The sequence below is a fragment of the Benincasa hispida genome, chromosome 6, assembly GCF_027475165.1.
Source record: "Benincasa hispida cultivar pf3 chromosome 6, pf3_genome.v1.1, whole genome shotgun sequence".
Lineage (NCBI taxonomy): Eukaryota > Viridiplantae > Streptophyta > Magnoliopsida > Cucurbitales > Cucurbitaceae > Benincasa > Benincasa hispida.
In genome coordinates, this window is record NC_143483.1 from 20,099,121 (window position 1) to 20,121,191 (window position 22,071).

Genomic DNA, 22,071 nt, shown 5'->3' on the forward strand with positions numbered 1-22,071 from the left:
GCAACCAAGTTGGGATAGCATGAGGTAGCTTTTACAAGTGTATTTAGCTCAAAGAGTTAGGAAGTAGATTTGGGAACCCCATCCCTTATTTGACTCATAGGAGTTTGTAGGTCCCAGGCACAATAGTTCATAATTTCTCGAGATTTTATAACTCCTTATAGCTCACTATCTCATTCTTTGCCCAAACATTCCTAAATTAAGTTATATTTGTATTCAAATGACAAAATTACTATCAAATTATTTAATAAGGAAAAAAGGTTATAATAAAAGAACATAATTGAAACAAAAAATTATAGGAGCTGTTTGGGGCCAACATGAGATGCTATATCTCCACATCTTATATCATCTCAATGTTTGGAGCCCATTATCCTATTTGATTTTAACTATTTGATTTTAATGGTTTGTGGCCCCATTTTCGGAACGTGTCTCGTATCTCATCACAATATTTCTTCCATGTATAGTATATCATTTCAGTGCTTGAACATACTCGATCAGAACTCCTTAAACATCAAAACTATCTAGACATCAGAACTCCTCACATTTTATATTATCTCAGTGTCCCAAACAGCCCCTATATGATTGATATAGATTACTTTGGAAATAGGTAGACAAATGATTATAAAACACAAACCAAATATTTGGAAACTACATAAATTAAAAGGAAATAATTTTTTTTTTTTTTTTTTTAAAAAAAACCCTTTAAGACGGTGAAATTGTATTCAAGTGTAGCAAGTGTAGAACGACGCTTCATTTCGGCGGTTCGCTTCAGACTTGAGAGGTTTTTATCCAACAACCTTCAAGTTCTTAAAATCCATGGATATGGAAATCGATACCTCCAAAGATGTTCGTCTAATCAAAGACGAAGATCTTTTCAAAGCCGCAGAGACCGGCGATTCTTCCGCTTTCACTGCCCTCGAACCACAGCAGCTATCTCAATCTCTCTCCCTAAGAAATGAGGATGACCGCTCTCTTCTCCATGTTGCCGTCTCTTCAGGCCACGCCGATGTTAGTCATTACCTAACTTTTCTTTGAGCTAGAGAATTTCGAATCGAAAAGACCTTCTCCCATGGCTTCTCTATTGTTTTTGGCATTGTTCTTTCTTGTTATTTAAAAAAGACTTATCATCTTGTCAATTTTAATGCATCAGGTGGTAAAGATACTGGCTACTGCTGATCAGTCTAGAAAGTTAATTAACTGTGCCGATGAGGAAGGTTGGGCACCGATTCATTCTGCTGCTAGCATTGGGAGGTCTGATATTTTAGATATCTTGTTGAGCGGAGGTTAGTGAATTCTTAAATTGTCTGATTTTTTGTTCTTCTGCTTTCTTTTGTGATGATTTGAGTTGCCTAGATTATGAACAAAGCTAAGTTGTTTAGCATAGGGATGAATCTTACTTTAGACTCTGCAGTGTTGACTGTCGACGACGGTTGATTAGAAGTTATTAAAAGAGAACCTTGAAGAGCATCACTCTCACCTTCTATCTTCAAGATGCCCATGTAATTTGTTAAGATTTTCACGTGATCAAATGTTATCTTTTTTATTCTTCTCTTGTTATTATTAGTTTCTTGGGGGTTGATAAAGAGTGACTCTCACCTTCTAATTTGAACTTAAACCTTAAATGGATAATGAAATGAGACAACGCGGGAATTAATGTTTGGAGGATCCTAGTATCATAGAAAGACCTCTTTTGGAGTCAGCATTGTAGACGATATTTAAGGCTATCTAGTCCTAGTTTCTAATTTTTCACATTGGGGACAAGGTGCTTTCGGAATGGACTAATTTTAGGTCTTCAATAGTGAAAGTTTATTAGAGGAGGGGTTGAAAGGGAAATATATCCTTTTAAGTTGGTGTGAGGGTGAGAAATCTTGTGTGCTAGTGTAAAGGCAGAATAGAGGACCCTCTTGCACTGGCCTTGTTGATTCTTGTATGGTGCCGTAGTAGCCTTTTGTTTGTTATAAAATAAAGAATGAAGAATGAGAGTGTTAGGTCCCCAATTGTGTATTTCTATACTAGAAAAGGTAAAAAGGTAAAGTATGAGAACGTTAGTTAGAATGAGGACTTGCTTTTCCTTTTTAGGGCCAATAGGCAGGAGGAGGAAAGGATATTGGTTACCTTGGCATTTGTAGAGCATTTTTGGGTGAGATTTTCTCTCAAATTAATTGAGCTTTGTATGGTGGTGTTGTTTCTTTATTCTCTACATGTACATAAATGTTCTTAGACACCTATCATATTGGTATCAAAGCATGTTATCCTAAGAAAGGGGAACAAGATGATGCAATAGCAATTGGAAGCCAAGAAGTAGCTGAGTTAGATAAAGGAGAAGCTCCTAAAGATTTTGTGTATGGAATGTTTAATAGAGCACATGCCCCAAAACATTGAGAAAAATTTCATATCCTTCAGAAAAAATTAGAGAACTATTAGGGCCTTGAGTTTGGGAAAAGGAAAACAAAAAGCAGCGACAAAGGCCGTGGTTGAGGATTCGTTGCCAAAGAAATCTTCACTTGATGATAGTGAAAGAACAATAATGGAAAAGGTTTAACGAAGTGGGTGAAGCCTTGAAAAGTTGGAGGAGCAATCAAACAAGCATAAAGGTAAAGCTCAGATTGCCAATCTTGGTTGCCTCCATAACCTCATTTGCTCAATTTTCTCAGAAGATGTTCACCATGGTTGGCTATTTAGAGTCGAAAGGTATTTTGACATCCATAAACTCATTGAATTTGAGAAATTTATCATTTTTATGATAGGTTTTGAATGCAAAGCTCTCAACTAGTATTGGTGGACACATAACCACCAACCATTAACAGGGTGGTAGGATTTGAGACCTGATTGTTCAAGCAATTTTGTCCTTTCCAAGAGGGAATGTTATGCGAAAGATTTCTGATAGTGAAGTAGATGGACACAATGGCCAAATATTGTGAGGAGTTTGAGAGGTTGTGGGTGCCTTGAACATCGTTGATGAAGAAGTCTTGGAGGGCACATTCAAAAAAGGATCGGACCCTGTGATTAGGTAGTAAATAAATAAGCTTGTTGGGTTGGGGAAGGTTATAGAGGCAGCCCAAATTGTTGAAGATAGGTTCCAACAGTGTTTTGAAAGGGGCTCTCCCTAGGTGCAAGTCACATATGTGGCACCTTGCCTTGAAGAAGCGAGGCACATGGAAGAAGGTGCGGCAAAGGCGTGAACCTTCCTTGAAGCGCATAGCGCGCTTTTTTGGGCTTTTTAGGCCATATTTAGGGAAAAAAATAACTATTTTACATTTGAAAGTAGAAACACAAGATATACTGCGTTTTAGGGTTATTATTAAAAATATTTATACAATTTTTGAACCTAATGCAGCGTAAGATTGCTTTAACATAAAGAAAAACACACAAACCTTTGGCATTCTTATCTCTTCGATTACTATTTCTTCTTCAAAAGATAGAGACATACTAAACGACACTTTCCATTTGGCCATTCCTAGTGTTTTAAAAGTCGCGGCCAGGCGCGCGCCTAGGCACAAGGTGCAACACTGGCGCCTCGCCTTGGAAAGGCAAGGCGCACGAGGGAAGGTGCGCGCCTTCTGGCGCCTTCCATGAAGCGTTGAAGCGCGCTTAGGCACGCCTATGCCTTTTTTTTTTTTTTTAATATTACTTAAAAACGTTTTAATATAATAATATTATATATATATATATATATATATATAATATATATATATATATAATTTAAAAACCTAATTGACATCACGTACAAATGACGGCTGCACAAAAAAATCAAATCTTATTAGACGGTTGCTTCTTCTTCACGGTTCCAATAATTCGGTAAGCCTTTTCATCTTCTTCTTTCTTCACGAAATTTTCTTCTTCTGCCTCCTCCATTCACGATTTCTTTTAAAAAAAAAAAAAAAAAACAAAACTTCTCTTCTCTTCACTTCTCCTTTTTCTTCTTCATCTTCTTTTTTGATCTTTCACTCTCATTCACGGTGGTTTCTTCAAAAGAAAAAAAAAAAATCAGAACTTCTCTCCTCTTCTTCATTCACGATTTCTTCAAAAAAAAAAAAAAAAAAAAAACCAGACTCTCTTCTTCTTCTCCTTCATGGTTTCATCAAAAAAAAAAAAAAAAAAAAAAAAAATCAGAACTGTCTCTACTTCTCCCCTCTTCTTCATTCACAGTTTCTTCAAAAAAAAAAAAAAAATCAGATGGACTCTTCTTCTTCCTTCGTTCACGGTCTTTTCAAAAAATAATAAAAAAAAAAAAATTCAGAACTGTCCCTTCTCTTCCAAACTTTATTTACTTTCTTCTTCTTCTTCAAATCAAAGTCCCCAAAAAATAGAGAGTGTGACATGTCCAGTTCTGTTTTTTCTTCAAAAAACAGAGTTCTGTTTTTCTTAAAAAAAAAAAAAAGGAAGTGTGACGTACGTGCCAGTGTCCAGCCCTGTTTTTCTTTAAAAAAAGAAAACAAAGTCCTGTTTTTTTTTGCTGCCAGCCACCATTACTTTGCTACCACATTGGAATCTTTGTTTTGTCATAAAAAAACAAAGAAAGGCTTCCAAACAGAGAAGAAAACTCTACAAAACAGCAGCCATCATCAAAATTCTGGTACGTCTTGGTTCCCAAATCCCAAATCCTAACTTTTGTGATCAATTTTTTAAGATAGTTACTAATCAAGTTAAGTTTCTAATAATTAGATGGCTAAGGACGGTATAAGAAAGGATCCGGCATGGAATATGCAAAATTGCAAAATGATCAAGATTTTAATACATTAGTGTGTGGATTTTGTTCAAAAGTAACAAAAGGAGGAGTTTTTAGAATGAAACAACACCTTGTTGGTGGTTATAGAAATGCCATGGCATGTAAAAAATGTCTGGATCACGTGAAGGAAGAGATTAAAGAATATGTCTAAGAAAAAGGAGATTAAAGATCAAAGAAATTTGATTGTAGACATTGATGTGGAAAACTATGGTATTGAGGACGAGGACGAAGATGAAGTGTGCATAAGTAATTCAAATAAAAGAGTGGCACTAGCTTCAAAGAAGCCAAGACAAAAGGGTCCAATGGATGCATATTTTACACCAAACCCAGAAGATGTGGTGCAAAATGGAAAGAATGACAACGGAAAGGGAAAATAGACTACAATGAATGAGGCATACAAAAAGGAAATGAGGGGGCACATCATCCAAAGAATTGCTCGATGGTTTTATGATACGAGAATACCTCTCAATGCCTGCAATTATGAAAGCTTTGCCCTTATGATTGAAGCAATTGAGCAATTTGGTCTTGGATTGAAACCACCATTGTATCATGAGTTGAGAGTACCGTGTTTGAAAAAAGAATTAGAAGCCAAAAATGAGTTGATGAAGAACCACAAGGCAAAGTGGGCCAAGGTTGGATGTACTATTATGGCTGATGGATGGACAGATAGAAGAAATAGGTCATTAATTAACTTTTTAGTTAATAGTCCTAAAGGCACCATGTTTATTAAGTCTATTGATGCTTCATCTTATGTGAAGGATGGAAAGAAAATGTTTGAGTTACTCGACAATTTTGTAGAACACATTGAAAAAGCCAATGTCACACAAGTTGTTACAGATAATGCCTCAGCAAATGTTATGGCAGGTAAGAATGCAAAGTACTAACACTTTCTTAAATTTGTTAGTCTTACCTTACGCTTGTTCTTACACATTTAAGAAGCCTAAATATGTTCTTATTTTACTTTATTAATACTTAATAGGGAGATTGTTAAAAGCAAAACAACCACAATTAATTTGTACCTGAACCAGATGCAGGGTCTGATTCATGGACCGGAGCTAGCTGTTCAACAGGTGGCGTCCCTTCCTTTCTAAGATTCTTCCTATAGTAGGTTATCCATGGAATCTGGTTGGTAGGGAGGACAGGACAGGATTTTTCAGAACTAGGAGAAGGAATCGAGGCGGATTCCCCTAAATGGATATCATAGGAGGACCAGTTAGGCTCTTCACTCAAGCTCCTCCCCCTGAAGATGACTAACGGAGAAGAAGGGCTGATCTTCAATGAAAGTAATGTCCATGGAGATAAAATACTTACGAGAGGATGGATGATAGCATTTATACCCACGTTGGTGGAGAGGGTACCCAACAAAAATACATTTCTGAGCACGAGGGGTGAATTTTGTGCGATTTGGGCCATGGGAGTGGACAAATGCGACATAGCCGAAGACACGGAGGGGTACATCAGAAATCAAGCGATTAGTCGGATAGGATTCTTTGAATAGGTCCAAGGGATTTGTCATGTGACTGTCGTCGCCTACTGTTCGGGGGCCTGCCATGTAGCTTCCAACATTGGTCCTTCGTATGCCATGGCTTCTTGCAATGCTCACAAACAGGTGTGGGCTTTTTATCACCATCGGCACTGGAAGCCTTTGTAACAAAGGCTGATGCATCAGTGGAAACAACCACAGGATTGTTCATAGCATGTGACCGATCCTCTTCCAGTCAAACCTCTGAACAAACTTCTCTAAGAGGAGTAGGTCGTTGACCCAATATGTGACTCTGAACACTGTCAAATTTTGGGTTCAATCTGGCCAAAAACACATATACCCGATCTGCCTCTTCAAGTTTCAAGTACTGGGCCCCATCTTGTGCGCAGTTCCAGACAACCTCTTGGTAAAGGTCCATCTCTTGCCAATACACTGATAATTTATTAAAGTAGGAAGTAACATCCATGATCTCTTGTTTGCACTCATGGACCTGTTTGTGTAACGTGTACAGTCGAGATGCGTTCTATCGCTTTGAGTACAGATCCCTAGCTGCCTCCCAGATATCTCTAGCAGTTGCTGCATACAGTAAGGATCGGCCAATCTGTGGCTCCATACTATTGATGAGGACAAAACATAATAGAGAATTCTCCCCTTTCCAGATTCTTTCTTGAGGATCACCTGGGATAGGTTTTGGAATTTCTCCTGTCAGATACCCGAATTTGTGCCTTCCTTCTAGGGCCATTCTGATCGACTAGGACCAGGAGAAATAATTCTGGCCATTCAGTTTTTCTCCTACCAGAAATCCTACAGAATTTTCCATTGAGCCAGTTAAGTAAGATGTATTGGGCAAAATAGAGAACAAGTTTACCGGATTCTCTGAATAAACTGGTTGAACTGGTTGGGGATTTGCACCAAACATCGTATCCAAATTTGAAATATGTTGTTGCAGATAAGCCAACCGTTGTCTCACATCGTCTGGGTAATGGACCGAACTACAAGCGGCTGGAAACGGGGCCGCCACTGTTCGGCTGGACGGACGTCGCCGGCTGGGAGGTCGTCGACATATATGAAGATCCCAGCCGGCTGGATTGCTTGAGGTGGCCGCCGGTTTGTCGCTGGTCGAACACTCCTAGGGCAGAAAAAGAATGGACCAGATCTGCAAAAGTCGTCGTAACCGGATTTGCACTGGTCTTGTTCGGCGCTACTCCTTGTAGAACGGACGGACTCATCGTGGAAGAGGAGGCCAGCGCGAAACAAACCGGCGAGGAAGTCTGCGCAAGTCTGGAGGGCTGCGATGGTGCGGGACCTGTCTGTCCTTCGAGGGTTTGCCCGGGTTCAGCGCGGACGTACCCGATCGTGACCGGATCTATCTGACCTTTGCGAGTTTGGCTGGATTCTGCATGGAGAAGCCCGATCGGCACTTCTGTTGGGTGAGGCCGCTCCCACTAACGGCGACTCTCCGTCGACTGCAACTGGACGGCAGAAAGTAACTTCGGTAAGGCTGCTTGAAAACACTCCTTCACAGCTGCTCGAATAGCAGTTTTCATGTCAAAACTCGAAGATCCATCAGCAGAAGATGACTGTGGATGGTTCTCTTCCATAACGGTTAGGGTTTCGTCCCCAAGCTCTGATACCATGATGAAATATAAGAAAAGAGAGACCAACACACAGTTTACGTGGAAACCCTAGAATAGGGAGAAAAACCACGATACAGATCTTTTTCTTATTTTTTTAATTGATACACTGAATACAAGAGAACAGGGTGAATAAATAGATAGTAGAGAGCCTTAGGGTAGAAGACAATTACAATAATAACCCTAGGGAAAAAACCCTACTTTCAACCGCTTCTAATTCTTTTTCCAAATACGAAACTCTCAACTCATGATACGATGGTGGTTTCAATCTAGGATTGAATTGGCCTATTACTTCAATCACAAGGGAAAAACTTTCATAATTGGAGCCATTTAGAGGTATTCCAACATCATAATACTATTGAGCAAATTCTTTAGATGGTGTGCTCACTCATTTCCTTTTTTTAGACTGCATTCATCGTTATTTTTTTTCCCTTTTCTTTGTCATCTTTCGATTTTGAACTGCAGTTCTTAGGTTTAGTGTAAAATATGCATCAATTGGACCCTTTTGTCTTGACTTGTTTGAACTTGGTGTCATTCGTTTATTTGAATTACATACACAAAGTTCATCTTCATCCTCGTCCTCAGTACCATAGTCTTTCACATCAATGTCCATGATCAAATTTCTTTGTTCATTAATCTTCTTTTTCTTGAACATATACTCTTTAATTTCTTCATTCACGTGATTCAGATATTTTCTACCGGCCATGACATGTCTATAACCATCAATAAGGTGTTGTTTCATTCTATAGATGCCTCCTTTAGTTATTTTTTAACAAAACCCATACACTAATGTAGTTACATCTTGGTCATTTTACAATCGATTGCCAAATCTTTTTTTAAACTGTACTCAGCTGTATATGTTATGCAAATTGCTAGTAACAATTATTAGAAACTTGGACTAATTGAATAAGAAACTGAGGATCGTGATAAACTAGATCGGAGAGTTGGCGGCCAAATATGGATGGCAAAAATGTTGATGCTGGTTTTGAAGATTCTTCTCTGTTTTTTGAAGAAAAAACAGAACTAGAAGGTTGCAATTTATTTATTTATTTAATTTTTTTAATAATAATGAGATGGTTGAAACTGTCGGAGCAAATGAAGCTGAAGAAGACGGAGTTATGGAAGACCAGTGAAGAAGAAGACTACACTTCTACACAGTTGGCTGGGTTATTGTTCACTCCCCACATGTATTGTCTTTTGGATATATTCGGTGCCTATGCTGCAACATAGTCATCCTAAGCATTTCCTCCATTACTTTCTTGTTCTTGTCTCTATTATTCTCTACAAACCTTTTAGCGGCCGGAGTTGGTCGTCAGAGGTGGTCGTTGGATTTGGTGAGGTGGTTGCTGGCGGCAACCGTCAGAGTTTGTTGTTGGAGTAGGTTTGTCGGAAGTGGTCGGCGAAGGGTGGTGGTAACGGGCGGCAGTCATGGTGGAAGTGAGATAGAGGACTAGTGAGGGTATTTTGGTAATTTTATGTATTATATGTTAAAAGATAGAAAATAGAGAACACTAAATTTATGTGGAAAACCCTAAAACAAGGAGAAAAAACCACGATAGAGAGTCTCTTTTATTATTTTTAACACAATGAAAGTTACAATAGAAGTTATATTTATAGGCTCTAGCAAGCCCTAAAATAAAAAAGGAAATAAATCTAGGGTAAAATAAAATACTAAAATACCCTTGGGTTATAAATTATCAACAAAGCTCCTTATTTCCAACATTATACAAACTAGGGAGCCATTAAACACTCTGAAATCATTTTTCTAAAATTGATTTCAAGTGTTTTGCTCAAACCAACTTATTTCATGGTTATTTTTTCAAAAACTATTTTGATGCTGTGAGTGGTTGTCAAATACTCCTACTTTTTCCAAAATGACTTTTTCAAAATTAAACACTTGAAAAGTTAAACCAAACACACTCTTAACTTCTTTTCATTTGTCTAGTTTGATTGAGGTTTGTATTTATTATAATTCTATTACTTTTATTGTAATTCTTTTACTTTTTTTCTAACTAGTGAGTCTTTTTTATTCTCTTTAATTTGTGTCAGTTTCTTATTATTACTGTCATTCAAGAAAATATTTCCATGTGACTGTCGCACTAAAACTATTTAACTATAAGATGCATGAGAAATAACGTTAAAGGTGAACTTAAAAATTAAAAAAAAAAAAAAAAAAAAAAAAAAAAAAAAAGATCAAAAGATGCTTTTGATGGTTCCATAAATTCTTTAACAAACTCACTGCATCATGTTTTCATGATATATCGTGTTTGTGATGAACACAATTTGTATACTTCTTGAGATTTCTTTCATGCACATGTTTCAGAACATCATTTTTTTTATATAACAGGAGCCAATGTAAATGTGAAAAATGATGGTGGTCGCACTGCTCTTCATTACGCTTCGAGTAAAGGATGGTTGAAGATTGCTGAAACTCTTATCTCACATGGTGCCAAAATTAATACAAAAGACAAGGCTTGTCACCTCAAATATAATATTTTAAATTGCTTAAGTTTTATTTCAATTCAATATCTAGTTGGCTAGTACAGCTAGAGTTGAAAACACTTATTATGACGTACTCGTGCATCATCTGATCAATATTGTTCATGGGCGATGATGAATTGAACACTAATTAGGTTGGTTGCACACCATTGCATCGAGCAGCTAGCATTGGGAACTCAGAATTATGTGAGCTTCTGATTGAGGAAGGAGCAGAAGTTGATGCTACTGATAAAGCTGGCCAAACACCTCTTATGAACGCAGTAATTTGCCAAAACAAAGAGGTTATTTTGGTTTGGATGTTTTTTTTCTTCTTCTTTTCAACACTTATGTTGTTAGTTTTGGCTTAGGGCCCATTTGGATTGACTTAAGAAAAAGATGTTTTTAAAAAGACTCATTTTTATTTAAACACTTTTTATTAATACCATTTAAAATACACTTCAAAAGCTATTTTGAGTAGTTGCCAAACACTCTAATTTTTTCTAGAATGACATATTTTTTAAATTTAACACTTGAAATAAGTTTGTTTCTATCATCTGTTCCACCACGTTCGTTGTATATGACATCTTCGTCTGGCTGAATATGGCATTGTCAATTGATGATTAATGAGGCATTAATTCTAGTTTTTTTTTATAGAAGTGGTGCCAACCTTCTTGATCATTCCTCCTGCTGTCATTTTATTCCACGATCTTTGAGTGGCAATCTCCCTTTTCAATTTCTAGTAATTGTGAATTTTGAGTAATGTTTCTCTCGTCCTTCCTTTGATTTTTTTAACTTTCTGGTTAAGGCATATGCTCTCGACTTAGAGGTCAAAGGATCAAGTCTCCCATTCCCACTTGTTGTCGAACTCAAAATTTTCTACAGAAGTGGCGTTTTTGGTTGTGCTTGCTGCTGAAAAGGGGAGACAATTAGTTTGAGGCTTTGACTTGATTGTTATCTGTTATAATAAATAAGTTTTTAAAGCCATGTATTGGTGCTGTGGGGAAAATATGTTATGCAGCAATTCCCTCATATTGTCTTCCTTTATTCTTGTTTTTGTTTAAAGTTAAATAAATTACAGATTTCGTCTTTGTTTCCCCCTAAAAAGAATTACACATTTCATCCTTTGTAAATGTTTCTATATTGAGTCTCTGATTGTTAAAAAAGTGAAATTACTTCTTTAAACTTTGGGCTATGTTTAGTTATAGTTTTCGCCATTAGCATTAGTTTGATTAAATGTAGATATTCTTGATGTGTCTGACAGGTTTCTCTTCTTCTAATAAGACATGGAGCTGACGTGGATGTGGAAGACAAGGAAGGTTTCACTGTTCTTGGTAGAGCTTCAAATGAATTTAGGCCTGCACTGATTGATGCTGCCAAAACAATGCTTGAAGAATGATCTTTAAAGCTCCCAAAGATCAAGAGCATGGTTCACACCGTTCAGGTAAAAACGTTTTCAGATCGGATTCGAGAACCAAAACCACTCTTTTTTCTTTTTCTTTTCTTTTTCGTTTTCCCCCTTTTTTTCTTTGAAACATGCTATTAAATGTGCATGACGTAGTGAATGGGGGATCATCAAATCTGGTGCAATTCTCATTAGAAAGATGCAGGGATTGAAGGAAGTTTTTTTCGAGTTTCATGATATAGTTGTGCTCTCTCGATTTAAAGCTAGGTTTATAAGTTGAAAAATATTTCGATGAGTTTATATTATGTGGTTCACTGGATTTACCACTAGATTGATAAGATTAGAGATTTGATCATCTAATTTTTATATCAAATTTATGATGCTTTATTCAGGTTGGTTGGTTATTGTAGTTAGATTATTGATCAAAATTGAATTTAAATTGACGTGTTGATTTAAGGAATATATATTTTTTTTAAAGAATTTGATAGAGTTTGTCATGCACCTAAAATTTTATAGATTTAAGATTAAATCACAAACTTGGTTTTTGAATTTCGAAGATGGTATATCTAACCAGTTATTTAATTTTTAAATCTGTTTTATCGGTCAAAATTTGTAATGTTCTGTGTGATTGGTCTGAAAACTCTAATTTTGAAAAATAACCCCCAAAAAAGAAGGGAAAAAAAAAAGATCTAATGAATTATGACCAATGTGAAGTTGTGATGAATTTTAGTTGCTACTTCTCTTTTCTTTATCTATCCCATATTGGTAAGCAAATATTGTATGATTTCAAGTATAGATATCAAAATCCATATTTTTTCATTAATTAAAGAGTTTGGCATGTTGAGTTGAACTCATGTCTGTGGAGTTTATAAATCTGTGTTTTGAGTGTTTGAGGTGTTAAGTTCATATGTCAGAGGTATTTGGTATTGTTCATATATATATATATATAAATAAGTATATAAGTACTATATTTTTATGATGATTATTTTTGGAAAAATTGTATTGGGTAAAAAAATAAATTAGTATATTTATAATTGTAGCACAATTTTTTAGGTTTGCAAATATGTCAAAAGAGAAAAAAATCACTTTTCCTTTTTAATACTTCAATTTTACCCCTTCAGTTTCCTGCTTTACATTTTTTCCCTCGCACGTCATTCACTTTCAATTTTTCATCAAATTTCATCTTTCAATTGTCTCTCATGTGCTGCCTTGAGCCTTCATCACATCTTCACAGGTATTATTTTTACTTTTGGGGAATTTGTATGGACGATCTATTTTTTGGATCTAAAATGTCAAAAAACTTTTTTTTCCCAAAATAATGTCAATTGACCCTCTATTGACATCGTCATATCAGATTACATAAATTGCCTTCACAAGTGTCTCACGTTATAAATCTCACTCTCGACTGGTCAAACAATCTTGCTCTCACTTTGAATTCTCTGGTTTGATGTGATTGTTCGTTAGTGTACAAATTATTTGATAATTTTCATGACTAAAATCTCAAATCAATAATACCTAAACACAATGGTGATTTCTTTAAACTCTAAACTCTATTTGAACGGTGATTTCGAACAAAGATTTTCAAGATGGGACTTTTTTAGAATGGAATAGGTTTCTAGAAGGGTGTTCCATTATTTATTTTTGTTGTGTTATTTCTGGAAAGGTAAAAATTGAGCATTATTTTGTATTGGGAGAGTGAGAGTGAGAGTGGTAAAGTAAGAGCGAGAGATCATTGGGGTTTCAGTTTTGAGAGATTTAAATCGAAGATGGGAGCGAGAGAGAGAGAGCAAGAGTACACTTCAATTGCATGTACAACTTAATGACGAATGTTTTTTTGCTTTGTAGGATGATAGAAAAGTGTCTACTTATTCGATATGGAGGTGATTGGGATGAGAATGAAACTTCGTATATTGGAGGTGAGCTGACAGGAATCATTATTTCTGTTACATTGAAGTATGAAGAACTTAAATATCACATTTAGAGGGTTGCAAATGTCAGTTATTCAGAGTTTGATATTATGATGAGAGTTAAATATAAGCTTGAATACGAAGTCCTTTCACAATACATAAGGAACAATGATGATGTTCGTTTCCTTCTTTTCCGATAAGAGTTAAGTAGGCTTCAGTTATTTGTAATGCTAAAATTGAATAATGATGAAAATATTAGAATGTAGTTCGAAAATGTGAGTTATGATGATACGAATGTGGACAGACAATACGAGAAATTATATGAGTTTCGTTGGGAAGAGGATGATATTTCATTGTCTACCAACATTGTACCATCAACATTATCACTAGACAACGGTTACCTTAATCCAGCAGGATTGAATTCAATGAATTATGGTGATGCAAAATTGGGTAGTACTTCATTGTCGGTAATGAGAGATCATTTAGATTAGATTATATGGATTGTGGTCATCCAGAGCAACGTGGTTGTGGATGATAATGAGCAATCAATAAGATTGAATGAAATGGATTGTGATCATGAAGATGTGCGTTGTTCTACAATGGCTTCAGTGGTTCCACCATTTGTGTTTTCAAGTCATAGGGTAGAGATGATTATACCTGGTATCTTTCTTCTAGGACAGATGTTGAAGTTTGTCAACTATTTTTGAGTAAAAAGGACTTGAAAATGCGATTATCTATTTTGTCTATCAACAAAACTTTTGAAATTAGGGCCAGTCAACCAAATCTTTGTTCATTATCAAATATATTGGGGAGACTTGTAAGTTGAGCATTCGTGTAGTGAAAATGAAAAGGTGTGATATATTCAAGATCACAAAGTACTCACAATCGTACACATGTTCCATCAAAATTCTAAATCACGACCATAGACAAGCAATTGCTACGGTTGTTGGTCGGTTGATTAAAGATAAGTTTATAAGCATAGGATGTATTTATAAATCTCGTCATATCGTTGAGGATATGAGGAGAGATTACGACGTCAACATAAGTTACAATAAAGCACTTTGTGCAAGGAAAATTGCATATGATCTCACTAGAGGTACTCTAAAATACACATACGTCATACTACATGCTTACGGGGAAGAGTTAAAAATAGAGAATATGGTTACAGTGTTTGAGATCGAACTTGAAGATGATGTGCATTTCAAGTATATGTTTATGACATTAGAGCTTTGTATTAGAGGTTTCGCAAGCTGTTGACCTGTGATAATTTTTTATGGGTCGCACTTGAAAGAAAAGTACAAAGGACCATGTTGGTTGTAGTTTCTATGGACGTGAACCATCAATTATACCCACTAGCATATGCAATAGTGGATAATGAAACCGATCGATCATGGAATTATGGGCATAATCGACAAAACTGTAGTGAACTACTCACATGTGTGACATACTAAAGTGGCAGAACTGACTCAAATGTTGGTCGAGATTGATTGTCTAAATATAGACCCAATTGACACTTTTAATTATCTCAATGTACTGACTCTGTATGTCTTGATCTCTCGAAATCTGAATCATGTTTTTGTATAGAAGAGAATATGTATACTCGTAGAATGTCACTCATGCTTATGCATAAACTTATGCATAGACATGTTTTATGTATAGATTCTTCGAATGTCCCTCATGCTTATGTACATTCTTATGAATACCATCAAAATGTAAGCCTCGCTTTCTCTCAAAGTCTCGCTCTTTAAAGATATATAATCAGAATAAGTAATAGAATCTAATGAAGTTTTATATATATAAAATATACATGTTTTACATATAAAAAATACGTAAAAAGATCTATGTTTTATAGACATAAAAAATGCCGAGTATTCGCTCACAACTGACACGCTAACTGCATCCTATATTCACTCATTCTCTCCTGAGTGATTACAGAAGGATCAACACCAGTCACCAAAATGTTCTAAAAATTTTACTGCAAAGATGCCACAATCAAGCGACCTGTGTTGTATGTTTGTATTGATAGGTCGGATGATTTTCCAACGGGATGTGGATAGGTTCGATTTTGAACGTTTTACGTCACAGTAGTAAAATAGGAATGATACTGTGACAATCAATGACTCCAGTCAAGTCCCGAGCTTCATTATTGATGTGTATGACTGAAGTGAATCGAACACAAATATATGACCTCTGTTAATGTCCATTGCAAGGACCATTCAATGTTCATTGATATTCATTGTTTTATACATGTAATCCACATCTACCCATTTGACATCGAATTTACCAGTGACGTAGTTCTTGTACGTGTCTTCATCCTCCTATATTAAGGTAGCCTCTAGTCTCTGCTTATTCTTTATCCATTTAAATACCCTACTACAAGCATTAAGGTGACTCTGAAAACAAAAATGAGAAGTTAAGTAACGAAATATATCATAGTAAAATGACTTTACACAACAAAATATATCAAAGTTTATCGTTACTCCAATTGGCAAGATGATGAACTTGTGCTTGCACATGTCAGGTTAGTTATAAAACTTTTCTCTCATAAAATGAAATAAAGTATTTATGATCTGCACAAAAAATTACTATGTCAGCCAAAGTAACAAGTTTGGATGATCGTGTATCCAAGATCGAGAAAAACATGATAGACATGAAAACACAATTGTCGGTCATCCAGTCGCTATTACAGTCTATGTGCAAGGTTTGCATTTACTATCGTTGCTTTATATTTAATTTTTACGTGTTTGTGAACTCATCATTTTATGTTTACTAATTGAAGGGTTCCATGGTAATTGAGGAGATGATAAGGTCACCCATCCAACATACAGGTGATGATGTCACGATGTTGCTCATCCCACTTATTGATCCTGATACCACAGATGTGACTGTCTTTCATACTTTCATCTCCCTCTAGATCCTCCAAATACCACCACTACACCTACTCCCATCCCCCCCTAGAGCCCGATAACACAACATCACCCACTGACGTCTAACCTATAGAGGCCGACGTCCCGCATACACAGCCTGACGTATCTACCTCACCCACCATGCTTCCACAAACAGGGAGCCTGAGTACATCTTCTCCACCCATTGACATCCCACATCCAGAGACCAACACGTCTGACTTACTCACCATGCCACATCTAGAGGCTGACACATTTGACATCCCACATCCAAAGGCTGACACTTTTAATATTGTTACGATCATGCAAGAAGTTAAATTGGTGAGTAATTTATTGATCGGTAATCTTTGTTTATATTTCGTGATGTGAAATTATATTGTTTTATATTTCTTGATCAGTAATTTTTTGTTGTCTATGTATATAGAAATCTAGAAAAACTAGTCGTAAGAGAAAATGCGTTGATAAATATACACCTCCAGCCTAACTAAAGAAGAAAATAATAAAAGATAACAAAACTAGGGTACACTTTCCGTCTAAAAGTCAAAAGGTTAAGTATCCTCTCCCAGGTGTGCCTACGTCACTATTTAGAACGATGGTCGGGTACAACGTAGCACATGACGTTTCACTTACTATCTTTATAGAAATGATGGGTTGGATCACTGATGAGGATACATATAACGAGGTTTGAGAGAATTCCTTTAAGCCACTATCCAAGAAATTTTTCAAGGAAATGATTTAACCGAGTTCGTGGGTTGAGTGCGATGTAAGTTTCCTAGTCTTGACTCCTTTACAGTTGAATATCTTATACTTTGGCTGACATAGTAATTTTTTGTGCAGATCGTAAATACTTTATTTGATTTTATGAAAGAAAAGTTTTATAACTGACCGGACATATACAAACACAAGTTCATCATCTTGCCAATTGGAGTAACGATAAGCCTTGATATATTTTGTTGTGCAAAGTCATTTTACTATGATATATTCATTACTTAACTTCTCATTTTTGTTTTCAGAGTCACCTTAATGCTTGTAGTAAGGTATTTAAACGGATAAAGAATAAGCAGAGACTAGAGCCTGCCTTAATATAGGAGGATGGAGACACATACAAGGACTACATCACTGATAAATTCGATATCAAATGGGTAGATGTGGATTACGTGTATACAACAATGAATATTAATGAGCACTGGATGGTCCTTGCAATGGACATTAATAGAGACCATATATTTGTGTTCGATTCACTCTCGTCATACACATCAATGACGAAGCTTGGGACTTGACTAGAGCCATTGATTGTCACAGTATCATTCCTACTTTACAGCTGTGACGTAAAGCGTTCAAAATTGGACCTATCCACATCCCGTTGGAAAATCATCCGACCTATCAATGCAAACATACAATGATTGTGGCATATTTGCAGTAAAATTACTAGAACATTTTTTTTGTCTAGTGTTGATCCTTGCGTAATCAATCAAGAGAGAATAAGTGAATATAGGATGCAGTTAGCGTGTCAGTTGTAGGCGAATACTCCATATTTTTTATGTATATAAAATATGTATTTTTTTTATGTTTGTAAAACATGTATTTTTTATGTATATAAAACTTCATTGGATTTTGTTACTTATTCTAACTATATTTTTAAAGAGCAAGATTTTGAGAGAGAGTGAGACTTACATTCTGATGGTATTCATAAGAGTCTGACATAAGCATGAGTGACATTCTAAGAGTCTATACATAAAACATATCTATGCATTAGTCTATGCATAAGCATGAGAGACATTCTAAGAGTATACATATTCTCTTCTATACAAAATCATGATTGACATTATGAGAGATTGAGACATACAAAGTCAATACATTGAGATAATTAAAAATGCCAATTTGGTCTATGTTTAGACAATCAACCTCAACCAACATTTGAGTCAATTCTACCATTTTCAGTACGTCGCACAAGTGTGAGCAGTTTGCTACAGTTTTCTCAGTTATGCACATAATTCCATGATTGCTCGATTTTATTGTCCACTATTGTATATGCTAGTGGGTATAATTGATTATTCCCATCCATAGAAACTGCAACCAACATGGTTCCTTTGTATTTTCCTTTCAAGTGCGACCCATCAGCAATTATCACAGGCCAACAGTTTGCAAAACCTCTAATACAAGACCTTAATGCCATAAATATATACTTGAAATGCATATCATCTTCAAGTTCGATCTCAAACGCTGTTCTCATATTTTCTATTTTTATCGCTTCCCCATAAGCATGTAGTATGGTGTATGAGTATTCTAAAGTACCTCTAGCGGGATCATATGCAGCTTTCCTTCCACACCATGCTTTATCGTAACTTATGTTCACGTTGTAATCTCTCCACATATTTTCAACGATATGACGAGGTTTATAAATATGTTGTATGCCTATAAACGTATCTTTAATCAACTGACCAACAACTATAGCAATTGTTTGTCTATGGTCGTGATTCAGAATTCTGATGGAACATGTGTGCGAACGTGAGTACTTTGTGATCTTGAATATATCACACCCTTTCATTTTCACTGCGTGAAGGCTTTAGTTACAAGTCTCCCCAATACATTTGACAATGAACAAAGATTTGGTGACTTCCTGACCCTAAATTCAAAATTTTGTTGATGGACAAAATAGATAATCACATTTTCAAGTCATTTTTACTCCAAAATAGTTTATCAACTTCAGCGTCTGTCCCAGATGAAGAGGTACAAGGCATAATCAACTCTACCCTATGACTTGAAAACACAAATGGTGGAACCGTTGAAGTTGCTGTAAAACAACGTACATGTCTATGGTCACGATCTATTTCATTCAATCTTGTTGGTTGCTCATTACCATCCACTAAAGGACCACAATGTTACTCTAGATGACTATAATCCATATAATCTTTTCTAGAAGATCTCTCATTACCAACGACTGAAGTATCACCTAATTCTGTATCACCATAATTCATTGAATTCAATACTGCTGGATTAATGCGGTCATTATCTAGTGATAATGTTGATGGTACAGTGTTGATAGATAATGGAATATCATCCTCTTCTCGACGAAACTCATATGATTTCTCGTATTGTCTGTCCACATTCGTATCATAATAACTCACATTTCCGAACTCTATTATAATATTTTCGTCATGATTCGATTTTAGCGTTATAGATAACTGAAGTTTACTAAGCTCTTTCCGGAAAAGAAGGAAGCAAACATCATCATCGCTCCTTATGTATTGTGGAGGGGCTTCGTATTCAAGCTTATATTTAACTCTCATTATAAGATCAAACTCTGAAGAACTGACATTTGTAACCCTATAAATGTGAGATTTAAGTTTTTCATACTTCAATTAACAGGCACAATGATTCCTATCAGTTCGCCTCGAACATGCGAACTTTTATTCTCAGCCCAATCACCTCCATATTGAGCAAGTAGACACTTTTCTGTCATCCTACTAAGTAATAAAACATTTTTCATTAAGTTGTACAAGCAATTGAACTATACTTTCACTCTCTCTTACTCTTCCTCTCTTCCTTACTCTCGCTATCTCTTACTCTCGCTCTCTCTCACTCTCATTCTATCTTTTGTGCACTACAAGAATTTTCACCTTTCCCACACAAAAAAAACGTCGAGAAAACTTCTAAAAACATCGGGATAGGTTATGCCAACGCATTTTTTTGCGTCGGCATAATCATCGTCATATCCATGTCGGGAGAAGTTTCTCTCGACGAAAACTATTTTTGTCAGCATAAATACCATTTTTGGCAACACAATTGTTTGTGTCGGCCATATGTGTTTTACCAACAAAATACAATTTACATCGGGAAAAGCATATTCCTAAACAACCAAAAATTTCAGTTCAATAGACAAATTTTTGTCAACGTTTATTTGCATCAGCATAAGTTGTTTATAATTTTATATATTTTTTGGAACAATTAAATGACCAATTTTTTATTTCCTTGATATCTAATTATGCACAAACAAAAGTTAATCTTCAAACAAATCAATTGGGGACAAATATAACAAAAGTAAGCTTATATATTTAAAAATAAGACTAATATTCAATACACAAGCTATAAAATTCTACGAACAAAAACCGTGTATATACAATTAAATTTGAGCTTTTCTAAATTCTTACAAATCTCCTACACACAAAAAAAGTTTAATCTTCCCTAAGCCAAAATACCCTAACCCCAAATGAGTGAGATACTAAACAAAACTAAGTAATCATCTCAAAATCTTCTCGCAATCTCAAAAAAAAAAATGATAAGAATTTACACGAACAACTTGAAATAGGAAAAACAAATATTATGAAAGATTTCTTAAAATCAACAAAGAAAAATGTACAAAAAGATCTTAAAAATCATAGAAAACAAACATGTCATCAATGTTACAACGTGTCCTAGTTCTACCTAAACGCCATTTAAACCATAAAGTGGCAACAAGTACACTAAAACACACATATTTAAAGTGGTTATCATAATTGCAGGATAGCCACAACACAAATTAATGACTTCAACATGGAATTGTCCTCCTTTATGCCCGAAACTATTGACTTCAATAGGATAGCCACAAACCCGAAACTATTAACTTCAACATGGAATTTTCCTCCTTTAAACTTGTCACCTCCGCCTCAAGCTTTTCATACTTATTCCAATATCTTTCTAAATTTGTGAGGAAGATGTACAACTTGTAGCTAAATTTGGTTTTGGGTTCCATCCAAGACCTTTAATGTGGCCTGACCATTTTCCCAAAATCTATTCACAAATGATTTCCTTTGTTGTTGGTTCAAACCCATCATCTGATGATTTTCTACTCTCCTCTTGCATTGCCAACTATATTTATAATGATTTTTTAGGTTATATATTATATATAAGGGTTAATATACACGTATATGATACAATATTACTTACATATGCTTTTTTGGCTACTTCGCTTATCCACTCATCCTTCTCTAAGAAGTGACTTTTGTAAAACAATTCCACTTGGCTTACTTTTTCACCTTTATTGATCATATGTAATTCAATAAAAAAAAAAAAAATTATTCTTTAGATTCAATGGAAAATGAATAAAATAATCATGAATTTGCATCATACCATACCAGTTCATTTTGTATTTGAAGAAAAGATTTCGACCCACAATAATGGTTGAAATTGAGACATTCTCTACTCTTCTTGTTCTTATCCCTTTCTTCCTACACAAATTATAATTTACTAGTATAAGCAATTTATGTAAACGATAAGTACAATAAACACATAAAATTTACCTACCATTCAGGAGTCTCCCATCGATCACAAAGAATCTTCCAATCTTTTTTATTTGTTAACCTATCTGGTGGGCTTTCACAAGCAAGTACAGAATTCTCAAAGCTACTAGAAAATTTAGTGCATTGACTTGTTCTAGGGTCTCATCTCTATTCATTACAACAGGTGGAGATCTACGCACAAATTTACCATCGTGTTGCTTACTCTTACGCCAACTGTGGTTATCTGGAAGATAACTTCGATGACCTATGAAAGAAATTT

General features: G+C 35.5%; 1 protein-coding gene and 1 pseudogene across 1 annotated transcript; both read left to right on the forward strand.

The window, feature by feature from the left end:
* Positions 1 to 651: 651 nt before the first annotated feature.
* On the forward strand, positions 652 to 13,904 carry LOC120079829 (Ankyrin repeat family protein). The gene is made up of 6 exons (XM_039034244.2): positions 652 to 1,005; positions 1,148 to 1,280; positions 10,191 to 10,315; positions 10,477 to 10,623; positions 11,583 to 11,762; positions 13,569 to 13,904. The coding sequence occupies exons 1-5, from the start codon at positions 814 to 816 to the stop codon at positions 11,715 to 11,717; spliced, it is 732 nt and encodes a 243-aa protein (XP_038890172.1). The 5' UTR covers positions 652 to 813; the 3' UTR covers positions 11,718 to 11,762; positions 13,569 to 13,904.
* On the forward strand, positions 4,511 to 5,755 carry LOC150035499 (uncharacterized; annotated as a pseudogene).
* Positions 13,905 to 22,071: the final 8,167 nt, after the last annotated feature.